This window comes from Pleurodeles waltl, chromosome 8 (assembly GCF_031143425.1).
Source record: "Pleurodeles waltl isolate 20211129_DDA chromosome 8, aPleWal1.hap1.20221129, whole genome shotgun sequence".
NCBI lineage: Eukaryota > Metazoa > Chordata > Amphibia > Caudata > Salamandridae > Pleurodeles > Pleurodeles waltl.
Window position 1 is genome coordinate 671,066,564 of NC_090447.1, and position 12,556 is coordinate 671,079,119.

Genomic DNA, 12,556 nt, shown 5'->3' on the forward strand with positions numbered 1-12,556 from the left:
TACTCCTTACCTTCTTCCAGCAAACCGTATCTCATAATGCCTTGTTCTAGAAGCCCTAATCTCTTTGCCTGGTGGCTTGTGATATAGGGAGTGGTCTGCCTACTGTTTTTTTATTTCATCATTTTCCATGTGCCTAGCTACCAAGCATCCATTTAAAAAAATAGACGAAGGGGCCCATTTGAAAAAAAAATCTTCATTAACACTAGTACCTCCTCAACCCTATTTCTCGTCCCAATACTTACTTCAGCGAGGTGTTTCACCTCTACCCAGGCCCACGTGTCCTAGCCAGATCCAATAAAAAAGTCCCACTTAACACCTCCCCTACCTCCTCCCTTTCCTATCCTCAAATTACCCTATACCAATATAAGGGCAAGAAGCACAGAAAACAACCTGTTTTTTCTACGTCTGCTAAGGTCCTGAGATGTTCCTGTCAGGTAAGCCCTAGGATGCTGGGTGTCTTGGGGTTGTTTTATTCACCTTCATTTGTTACTCTGTATTATCATGGTGTTAGGCACTTTGTTGGTAGTTGGTGGCCTGGAAGTGCTTGGGTTTGCCAGGCTTACCTTCTTGCCCTTGGTCTTGCGGAAACTCTTCCTGGTGCCCGGTTGAAGGCTGGGCCGCTGCCTTTCTCACACATCTCTCTGGGTATGTAGTCACACAGCACATTTGCTGGGTGTGCGGGCGGTGTGTTTTTGGATTCCTTGGTGCCAATTTTAGGGATTTAAAATCATGGCACTTGTTCTGTGTTACCAATATCAGTGTGCAGATCTCGCAGATTGGTGACAGTTCTCTGGATTCCTTCCGTTGCGCAAAGGGACTGCACACGTATCTCTCAGCGTGTCAATGGCCTAGTTGCTTCTGTGCCCTTATGTGTGGGAGGTCGGGAGGGCCTTTTTTTGGGTTGTCATGGAAACAGGCTTCCCCAGTCTCAATGGTGCTTTTGGCTACGCTGTTCACCGGCACTCTACTAGTTGCAGTATTAGATCCTCACACTGAATGCTGAGGGTTCTACTCTGGTTGTGTCTGCAGTAGTTTTCCCCACCCTTTAGTTTGTGTCTGGAGTCTTCAGGTCGCAATCTCTCGGGATGTTAGTTGTAGGTTCTATTCCTGGTGTGGCTTTGCCTTTTTTTTTTTTTTTTTATAAAAAAAAAGAACATTGGTAATAGATGTAGATTACAAATATATAAAGGTGTATTAGTCTATGCAGATAAAAAAAAAAAAACAGGACGACTTTTTCTTTTTGAACTTTCATGTCTTGTGTTCGTGCCTTGCCTGTTTCATATTTTGCAGGTTTTTGTGCAGACTTTGGTTTGGTCTACTCAGGGTCCTTTTTGTCCTTAAATTCAGCTTGCTCCGTCCTTCTCTGTCATTCTCATCATGGATCACAGGAAGAGATCAGCTAAGCGCCACCATTGCTCCACCAACACACATGAGGGGTGGAAACGTCCTCAGTCTCAGGAGGTTCTTCCTAGCTCCTCTAACTGCCTGGGTATTTCAGAGTATCAATTTCAACTGCTTCGGACCTCTCTCTGATGCCTTTTTGAGGTCTTTAGACTCTGGGGGTTCATATTATCCTCCCTTTTTAATTTCCTCTTTTATGGTGTTCTCTCCTTCCTCTTTCTGGCCTTCTCCAGAATATGATGAGGATGTTGACTCTCCGGTAGCGGAGGCGATGCCTTGCTCCAAATTTCTTCAAAAAAGTCAGATCTTTTGGCCCTATTCTGTGATTTTGGAGACAACCTGGGTATCCCTAGGGAGGATGATGTGCCTGGGCCTATCTGGGTGTAGTTCTGGTCTTTTCCAACAGTTTCATTCTCATCCTCCTACTTTACTGGCAGTTAACAAGGAGGTAATAGATCTTATTCTGCAGGAATGTAAGGATCTAGAGAAGGCAGACCTCACTCGTTTTTTGACTTGTCTGGCTAAGAGTGATCTTGAGTTCCCCTCTTGCTTGAAGACCGATTCCCTTCTTTCTCATTTGGCTGGTCGTCCGTCCAGTTTGTCTAAAGAGGTTCCCATTTCAGATGTTGTGGACCGTAGGGTGGAGGCCTCTTTTAAAAAGTCCTTTTCAGGCCTGAACCTGGCTCTCAGGGCTGCTACTTATGTGTACGCCTGTCAATCTTTGATTAAAGACTTCCATTCTCAGACTCTGACTCTACAAGAGGGAATTGACTGTTCATCTTAGTTTTCTCATATGGAGACTCAGGCCAAGTTTCTGGCAAATGTATCTTGTGATGTGTTGAAGGCTACTGCTTCTGCCATGGCTTCTTCTGTCTCAGCCCACCAACATGTGTATCTTTGTGATTGGAAGGTGGATTCTGTTCAGAAGTCAGGGTTCTTGCATATGCCCTTTACAGGAGCCGCCTTTTTGGTGATGATTTTGAACCTATGCTCCATAAGGCCTGTAAAAGTCAGAAGCATGCCCAATTGTTTTGGTCTCACCCCAGGGTTGAGCCTCTGAGGAAGGCTCCTTTAAAGAGACGAACTTGAGGATTCTCTGAACGTTTCTCCTCCAGGTCTAAGCAGTCTTCCTCATTTCCTGCTCGTCATTTCTCCAAGCCTCAACCTCCTCTGCCATCCAAGCCTGGGAGTGTTCCGGACTATTCCGTCCTTCCAGTGGGAGGTCGTCTAGCTGCTTTTCTTAAAACTTGGCTGTGAGAAAGAAGCCTCTTTCTAGCCTTGTTACCCCCACTTTTGGCCTGTTTGTGAGTGTATGTCAGGGTGTTTTCACTGTCTCACTGGGATCCTGCTAGCCAGGGCCCAGTGCTCATAGTGAAAACACTATGTTTTCAGTATGTTTGTTATGTGTCACTGGGACCCTGCTAGTCAGGACCCCAGTGCTCATAAGTTTGTGGCCTATATGTATGTGTTCCCTGTGTGGTGCCTAACTGTCTCACTGAGGCTCTGCTAATCAGAACCTCAGTGGTTATGCTCTCTCATTTCTTTCAAATTGTCACTAACAGGCTAGTGACCAATTTTACCAATTTACATTGGCTTTCTGGAACACCCTTATAATTCCCTAGTATATGGTACTGAGGTACCCAGGGTATTGGGTTTCCAGGAGATCCCTATGGGCTGCAGCATTTCTTTTGCCACCCATAGGGAGCTCTGACAATTCTTACACAGGCCTGCCACTGCAGCCTGAGTGAAATAACGTCCACGTTATTTCACAACCATTTTACACTGCACTTAAGTAACTTATAAGTCACCTATATGTCTAACCTTTACCTGGTAAAGGTTAGGTGCAAAGTTACTTAGTGGGAGGGCACCCTGGCACTAGCCAAGGTGCCCCCACATTGTTCAGAGCCAATTCCCTGAACTTTGTGAGTGCGGGACACCATTACACGCGTGCACTACATATAGGTCACTACCTATATGTAGCTTCACAATGGTAACTTCGAATATGGCCATGTAACATGTCTATGATCATGGAATTGCCCCCTCTTTGCCATCCTGGCATAGTTGGCACAATCCCATGATCCCAGTGGTCTGTAGCACAGACCCTGGTACTGCCAAACTGCCTTTCCTGGGGTTTCACTGCAGCTGCTGCTGCTGCCAACCCCTCAGACAGGTTTCTGCCCCCCTGGGGTCCAGCCAGGCTTGTCCCAGGATAGCAGAACAAAGGACTTCCTCTGAGAGAGGGTGTTACACCCTCTCCCTTTGGAAAATGGTGTGAAGGCAGGGGAGGAGTAGCCTCCCCCAGCCTCTGGAAATGCTTTCTTGGGCACAGATGTGCCCAAATCTGCATAAGCCAGTCTACACCGGTTCAGGGACCCCTTAGCCCTGCTCTGGCGCGAAACTGGACAAAGGAAAGGGGAGTGACCACTCCCCTGACCTGCACCTCCCCTGGGAGGTGTCCAGAGCTCCTCCAGTGTGCTCCAGACCTCTGCCATCTTGGAAACAGAGGTGCTGCTGGCACACTGGACTGTTCTGAGTGGCCAGTGCCACCAGGTGACGTCAGAGACTCCTTCTGATAGGCTCCTTCAGGTGTTAGTAGCCTATCCTCTCTCCTAGGTAGCCAAACCCTCTTTTCTGGCTATTTAGGGTCTCTGTCTCTGGGGAAACTTTAGATAACGAATGCAAGAGCTCATCAGAGTTCCTCTGCATCTCTCTCTTCACCTTCTGCCAAGGAATCGACTGCTGACCGCGCTGGAAGCCTGCAACACTGCAACAAAGTAGCAAAGACGACTACTGCAACTCTGTAACGCTGATCCTGCCGCCTTCTCGACTGTTTTCCTGGTGGTGCATGCTGTGGGGGTAGTCTGCCTCCTCTCTGCACTAGAAGCTCCGAAGAAATCTCCCGTGGGTCGACAGAATCTTCCCTCTGCAACCGCAGGCACCAAAAAGCTGCATTACCGGTCCCTTGGGTCTCCTCTCAGCACGACGAGCGAGGTCCCTCGAATCCAGCAACTGTGTCCAAGTGGCCCCCACAGTCCAGTGACTCTTCAGTCCAAGTTTGGTGGAGGTAAGTCCTTGCCTCACCTCGCTAGACTGCATTGCTGGGAACCGCGACTTTTGCAGCTACTCCGGCCCCTGTGCACTTCCGGCGGAAATCCTTTGTGCACAGCCAAGCCTGGGTCCACGGCACTCTAACCTGCATTGCACGACTTTCTAAGTTGGTCTCCGGCGACGTGGGACTCCTTTGTGTAACTTCAGGTGAGCACCATTTCACGCATCCTCGTAGTGCCTGTTTCTGGCACTTCTCCGGGTGCTACCTGCTGCTGAGAGGGCTCCTTGTCTTGCTCGACGTCCCCTCTACCTCCTGGTCCAATTTGCGACCTCCTGGTCCCTCCTGGCCCACAGCAGAGTCCAAAAACGCTAAACGCACGATTTGCAGCTAGCAAGGCTTGTTGGCGTTCTTTCGGCGGGAAAACACTTCTGCACGACTCTCCACGGCGAGAGGGATCCGTCCACCAAAGGGGAAGTCTCTAGCCCTTTTAGTTCCTGCAGAAACCTCAGCTTCTTCTGTCCAGTAGAAGCTTCTTTGCACCCACAGCTGGCATTTCCTGGGCATATGCCCATCTCCGACTTGCTTGTGACTTTTGGACTTGGTCCCCTTGTTCCACAGGTACCCTAGATTGGAAATCCACAGTTGTTGCATTGTTGGTTTGTGTCTTTCCTGCATTATTCCTCTATCACGACTTCTTTGTCTTTGGGGGAACTTTAGTGCTCTTTGCACTCACTTTTCAGGGTCTTGGGGAGGGCTAATTTTCTAACTCTCACTATTTTCTAATAGTCCCAGCGACCCTCTACAAGGTCACATAGGTTTGGGGTCCATTCGTGGTTCGCATTCCACTTTTGGAGTATATGGTTTGTGTTGCCCCTATCCCTATGTGTCCCCATTGCATCCTATTGTAACTATACATTGTTTTCTAAGACTATACTGCATATTTTTGGTATTGTGTACATATATCTTGTGTATATTTCCTATCCTCTCACTGAGGGTACACTCTAAGATACTTTGGCATATTGTCATAAAAATAAAGTACCTTTATTTTTAGTATAACTGTGTATTGTGTTTTCTTATGATATTGTGCAAGTGACACTTGTGGTACTGTAGTAGCTTCACACGTCTCCTAGTTCAGCCTAAGCTGCTCTGCTAAGCTACCATTATCTATCAGCCTAAGCTGCTAGACACCCTATACACTAATAAGGGATAACTGGGCCTGGTGCAAGGTGCAAGTACCCCTTGGTACTCACTACAAGCCAGTCCAGCCTCCTACACTGGCAAAGTCATATTTCAGATGCTTGGGTATTATGTATCCTCTCCGAAGGCTATTCTCTGGACTTCAAAAGCCTACCTCCTCCTTCAGGTACTGTGGAGACCCTTTTCGGCACTCCTGACTTGTCAGCTGTCTCAGGAAATTGCAGATTTTGTCAACAAACATGCAGTGATTCCTGGCCCAGTGGGGCAGCAAGGGAAGGGATTTTATTCCCCGGTCTTTCCGGTTCACAAACCTGCGGGGAAGGTCTAGCTTGTTTTCAATCTCCAACAACTGATTCAGCTCCTGAGAAAGCCTCGGTTCAAAATGGACACCTTGCAGCGCATTATTCCGCTGGTTCGCCAGGCAAACGGCTTGCCTCCTTGGACTTAAGAGACTTGTATCTTCACAGTGCCATTGCTTGTTTCCATCAGCAGTTTCTCTGCTTCTGTGTCAATGGAGTCCATTGGCAGTTCCGAGACCTTCCCTTCGGTCTGGCTACCTCGTCCACAGTATTCACCAAAGTCATGGCCCCCCGGTGGCTCATCTTCACAGACTAGGGGTGATGATTCATCCCTATGTGGACGATTGGCTCCTGCACCATCCTCTACTGTCTGTGCTACAATCCCAGTTTGTACTGGTGTGTGAGACTTTGCAGAACTTTGGCCACCTGGTGAACTGGGAAAAAAAAAAAAAATCGCATCAGACTCCATCACAGGATCTTCAGTTCATTGGGGCTCATTTCCAGATGGATGTGGGCAGAGTCAGTCTAACTTGGGATCGGGCACTGATGCTATGCGCACTGCTCTGTTTTTTGGGACAGAAGAGTGCGGTGACAGCTTGAGAATGGCTGCGACTTCAAAGTCACATGATATGTTGTCTTTGAATCTGCTTCGCCTTGCTTCTGTTTGCTGTCTGGGTTTGGTTGTCCTGGTTCATGATGTTTTCTTTTTTTTTTTTCAGGCATCCTGCGTCTTTGTCGCCCCTTGGGCTCGTCTGCACCTGGGTCCTCTGGTTCAACATCTGTTCTCTCACTGGACCCAACATCTTCAGTCATTGGAATCTCTGATCCTGATGTCCCCCCACATTTGGCACTTGCTCCAGTGGTTGCTCGATCCCTACACCTTGACCAGGGGTTTTCCTCTGGCTGTCCATCCTCCAAGAGTAATTACTGCTGATGCCAGCAGTCAGGGGCCAGTTTGGACACACTGTCGGTCCAGGGGTGGTGGTCTCCAGAGGAGAGCAGGCATTCTTAGAATTGGAGGGAGCTGAAAGCAATTTATCTGTTGCATTTTTCCCTCTTACTCAGAGACCAGGTGGTGCTCGTGTAGAAGGACGAAACAGTGGCCAAATCCTACGTCAACAGGCAGTCAGGCATGGGATCTTGCACTCTGGCCCCTCTGGCATTCCAGGTGGGGTGTTGAGCAGAGCCTCATTTTCTCTCCCTGTCCGCAACGTATATTTAAGGGAAAGACAACGTACTGGCCGACAGACTCAGCAAGGTTTTTCCTTTTGACCTCGACTTCTGTCTGACTCCATGTATTTTCACTCAACTATGTCACAGGTTCGGCACTCCTCTAGTGAACCTGTTTGCATCAGCAGAGAATTTTCTCCTTCCCTGCTTTTTCTCCAGGTACCCAGAGCCGGGGTGTTTCTTCCACCTACTACTTGTCAACAGATGCGTCTGACGGTTTTGCTCTTGAGAGGGGGGATTTGAGTTTGAAAGGTCTTTCCTCTCCAGTGGAGGCTTCCATTCAGCACTCTTGTGAGGGGTCTACTAGGAAGGCCTATGCTCATCATTGGTCTTCTTTTGTTCAGTGGTAAGCGAGTAAATCTTTAGATCCTGCCTCTTGTCCCGCCGCTGATGTTTTTCAATTCCTGCAGGATGGGTTTCAGAAGGGACTGGCAGTGGCTTCTTTGAAAGTCCAGTGGGCTGCTACCAGGGCCCTTCGTTCCCCTTCTGGTATGTCTGAAATGTTTCCTCTGGGTTCTGTCTTTTTAGGGGATTTTCTTGAAACCTCATGTTTGATCTGTGGTTCCTGTATGGGATCTGAATTTGGTTCTTTGAGGCCTTTAGTCTGCTCTTTTTGAGCCTCTGATAATGAGGATTTGGAATATCTTTCTCTGAAAGTGTTCCTCCTGGTGGCCATCACTTCTGCTCGTCGCTTGGGTGAACTGATTTCTTTGTATTTCAGACACCCCTATTTGTAGTTGTTTTCTGATAACTGGTTTTGCATTTGGGTCCTGGCTTTCTCCCCAAGGTTGTTTCTTCCTTTCACCAAGGCCAGGATAACACTCTGCCTTCTTTTTTTCCAGAACCTGTAACCCCAGAGGAGGAATCCTTACACACTTTAGATGTGGTGAGAGTTGTGTCTATTTATCTCTCTCACACTAAGGATTTTCACAAGTGTGAATATCTTCTTGTGAACTTTGGGGTTTGCCGTCATAGACTTAAAGCTTCTACTCCACCTGAAGTTGTTGGCTTCGCTCTTTGATTTACCTGGCTTATGCTTCTCACTATGTCCCCCTGCCAGGTGATATCCAGGAGCATTCTACTAGAGGCATGGTGGCTTCCTGGGCGGGAGTTCAGGGCATTTCCGTTCTGGACATTTGTTGGGCAGCCACTTGGGCCACTCCCTCTACTTTTGTGTCTATTACAGGTTGGATGTGCTTGATCCCGCAGCCTTCTGGTGTCAGGTGTTGGCTGCTGTTGTACCATAAACAATCTGATTTCCTGTTTCCTGCCCTTCTGGTTTGCATTAAAGATGTTCTGCATTATCCAGTGGTTTCTGGCTGTCTCTTTTTTGGGAGTCAGGTTATATTTTTGCTTTCGTATATCCTCACTGAAGTAAGTACTGGGACGAGAAATAGGACAAAGGAGGTAATGAATTCCTTACTTACTGGCAAGTCTCATTATTCTAAATACCCTGTTTCCCATACCAATACTTACGTCCCGCCCTCCCCATGCCTTCCCGGATTACAACAGGACTCCTTCTCAGTTCTTTTGCTTTGAGATGTTCAGGTCATTTTTTGGGCTCCTTGCCCTTATATTGATATAGGGTAATTAGAGGATAGGAAAGGGAAGCGGTTAAGTGGAACTTTTTGATTGGATCTGGCTAGGAAACGTGGGCCTGGGAAGAGATGACACACTTCACTTAAGTACTGGTACGAGAAACGAGTTATTTGGAGTAATGAGAATTACTGGTAAGAAAATAATTAATCCCCAACCTGCTGCATTCTCACGCACGAGGAGTAATCTTCAGAATAACGTAGAGTGGAAAGCAGAATAAAATATCTATTTGACTTCACAGTTGTAAGCAAATACATAATTACAATCATGCAACCACGGAGAAAGATATTTCTAAAATAATACAGCATGCATCCCTGCTGAAGTGAAAAGTTGCTAAAAGTGTCCGCCTTCATTCCATCTTTCATGTTACAGAAATTTGTTGGATTTTTATTTTTTTTGGCGAAGTTTATAGCTAAGGGCAAAAGCTGTGATTGTTGCAGGGAGAAACTGTTAGTCTCAAAACATTCCGGAGTTTATTATTATTGTTATGTAACATTTATAAAGCGCACTGTGACCAGTCTGGTATTCTGGCGCTATGGCAGAGCTATTTCAGTGAAGCAGTGAGGGTCACAATGTATTTAATCTGTATTGTAGCAAGACAGATTCAGGTGCACTCTCTTTTCCTAGTCTGCAAATAATGACGCAAAAAGCCTGTCACCTACAGGAGCTACAAACATTAGAACGCTTGAGTTGCACACATAAATTACACTGAATTCATAGCACAAATAAACATGCTGGCGCCAAAGCGCATTAACGTACCAACATAACGGGGCGTATTGACAGGATGGTGTTATTTCCGCCCCAGTCAGAAAAACATTTATATTTTCCTTTCTCCAAGACATACTGCTCCCCGCAGAAGTGCTTTTGCTGATATGCAACCCACCTGCAGAAAAACACATGACGTTTTAATACACTGGTTTACCTTTTCTACTGTAAGATGCCGTACTGATTAAATGCTAATGTCTTTCTTACGAAATTATGCTGACAACGTTGAAAAATCTAACTCAGTTTCAATGTGCTATAGCAAAATAAATGTAAACATGGCAATGATGTTAAAGCTGTGACCTGGGGCTACTTGTACGAAACATAGGTTTTGCGACTCGTTGAACAGTGTCAATGACACTGTTTGTGATTCGCAAGGGGGTCGCAAATGCCCTACCTCATGAATATTCATGAGGTAGGTCCCAATTTGCGACCCCGCTTGGAATGGGGGCCCTCACAGGGATGGTGGCCTGCTGGAGACAGCAGACCACCAGGTCTGTGACTGCTTTTAAATAAAGCAGGTTTTTGTTTTTTTGAAATGTAGCCCATTTTCCTTAAAGGAAAACAAGATGCATTTCAAAAACAAAAAATGAAACGTTTTTGTTTCATTTTTTCAGAATGCTCGAAAAAAATGTTTTCAGTGCCATTCACAAAGGGGAAGGGGTCCCAAGGGGACCCCTTCCCGTTTGCGGATGGGTTGGCACCAGTGTGACACTGGTGTTACCTGCGATTGTTTTGCGACCACATTTGCAGTAACAAAACAATCATACATGGTACTGCGACTCGCAATTAGGGAAGGGAACACCCCTTCCTTATGGCGACTCACAAACCCTTTTGCGATTCGGTAAGTAGTTTACCGAATCGCAAAAATGGATTTGAACATACCAAAGTGCATTTTGCATGTCGCAAACGGCCCGACTCGCTGTTTGCGATGTGCAAAATGCTACGTACATGTGGCCTGTGGTGTGTTGTTGGTAAACTGCATTATGGTAATGCATATGCAATTATGCATTGTTTTCCTCAAGTGAAAAAACATACTCAAATTCAAATCATTCCTAAACGCAAAGTGACTGCAAAGCATTCCTTCCTTGATTGTGTAAATGTCTTAAGCTAAAAATGAGATACTCATGAGAAAACCAACATCAGAACTAAGGGACCTGACAACAGAATGCACGGTGCTGTTAGGTGTTGAATTGAATGTTCACTGAAACCACTGTTCTCCCTTAGGCGCTTCCAACAAGCATCTTAAAACACATTTGTTCACACTTTCTACGTGATTTGCTTAGTTACTCCCCTATGACCACTTTGGTTCTTTCGGGATTAAACTCATCTCAGCATTCTTCCTGTGTCTGGCACGTCTCAACCACTGTCCGATTTCTACCTACGGCATGACCTTTTTATGCTTTTAGCAACACCATTCAATACTAATGAATTTAGATAGAGCCTGTACTCTTCCGTGGTTAAAAAAAAGTGAAAATGTGGCTCTGTTCCTTGAGACGTAGGGAAACAATAAATGCATTTCCACAAGTTCTGTGATTTTGTTAATAAGGGAATATTGGCCATTCGTAATAGAATGATGCTACTTGAAAAAGGCATCGAGGCTTCCTCCCTAGACTTGAGCTATTCCTGGATGATATAACACCACACTTTACAAAACAATTGGATATGAAATTTAGATTAGGGATTTTAAAGATTGATAGCTTTAGATGTAAGTGGTCATTGTAAAAACTCAAAAACTGATATAAGTCAAGCATGCCAGACTGTAAAAAACAAAAAACAAAAACAAATGGAGGAGCATTTCTTATTCTTTTACACTAAATGCTCCTACAGGAGGAAAAATGGATTTTATAAATAAGCCAGAACCTGGAAATAAGACAATATCCTACTGCTCTAAGGATTTTTTAATTGGATAAATTGGATACAAACCGTTTTTTAAAAACACTTTTTATTAATGTTGTAATCAACGGCATACAGCATTATAGACTTAGGGCCTGGTTTAGATCTTGGCGGAAGAGTTACTCTGTCACTCATGTGACGGTTATTCCATCTGCTATATTACAATTCCTATAGGATATAATGGAATTGTAATACGGCAGACGAGATATGGAGTAACCCCGTCCGCAAAGATGTAAATCAGGCCCTTAATCATGATCAGAATCCGCATTACAATTTAGACACTCCCTTAAACATATTTGGTTATTTACGTAGGATACAATCCCTGGTAATATTACCACCACATGCCCTATACCTTGCATTAATTCTAAGGGCATCCCCTAGATGTGTACACATGTTCTTCAGCTTTTGTACAGTAGTCCATGCCTTGTGACCACTCCTCAATAGAAGGGGCCGCTGCTAACCGCCAGTGGCAAGCAGTGTCCTTTATCACAATTAGTAGCCCTACTGCTACAAAAGGTTTTGTGCACCTAGGCCCTCCTCACTTGTCCATTAGGCCCAAAAGCACCATTTTGGGGTTGGGATTCATCATCCTGCCTCTAATTCTGAACAATGTATTAGGTATGTGGGACCAGTATTTTTGTATAACAAGGAAATCCCAGATTGTGTGGTAGAAGGTTCCCAATTCATCTTTACATCGTACCCAATGTGGATCCATCCTCTCTCTCATCCTACTCAGTCTAATGGTACCATAGTAGATCCGGTGTAGACACTTCATTTGAATTACTTTAATCTGCACGGACATAGCTAGGGCGCGAGGGATCATCCTCGCCTCTCTCCAATTAGTGTAATCTAAAGGGCCTATGTCTTGCACCCATATACAACGTAGTTGCTCTAGCAGGTCAGGAGTATTAGGAACTAGTGTTCAATATATTCTAGGTAGTCCCTTCTCCCAAGCACTGGCATTTTCATACATACCTGCATACTAGAAGGTGGTCTTTCGGACCACTCCCCTATTAGTGTCGCTATCCAAATGGACCTGGTCTCCCCGGGCCGTAAGCCATGGAGATTTGCAGTCCACCGATATCGCTCCCCCCAGGGCAAGACAAAGATAAGGAGTCATGCATCC

At 45.7% G+C, this 12,556-nt stretch overlaps 1 protein-coding gene across 2 annotated transcripts in view; it reads right to left on the reverse strand.

Moving 5' to 3' along the window:
- Positions 1-12,556, reverse strand: part of CRYBG3 (crystallin beta-gamma domain containing 3) — a 1,300,096-nt gene that overhangs the window by 571,453 nt on the left and 716,087 nt on the right. For both annotated transcript variants that reach the window (XM_069204785.1, XM_069204786.1), the window contains one exon: positions 9,532-9,655. In XM_069204785.1, the coding sequence (XP_069060886.1) occupies positions 9,532-9,655 (124 nt within the window). The remainder of the gene's footprint in view (positions 1-9,531; positions 9,656-12,556) is intronic.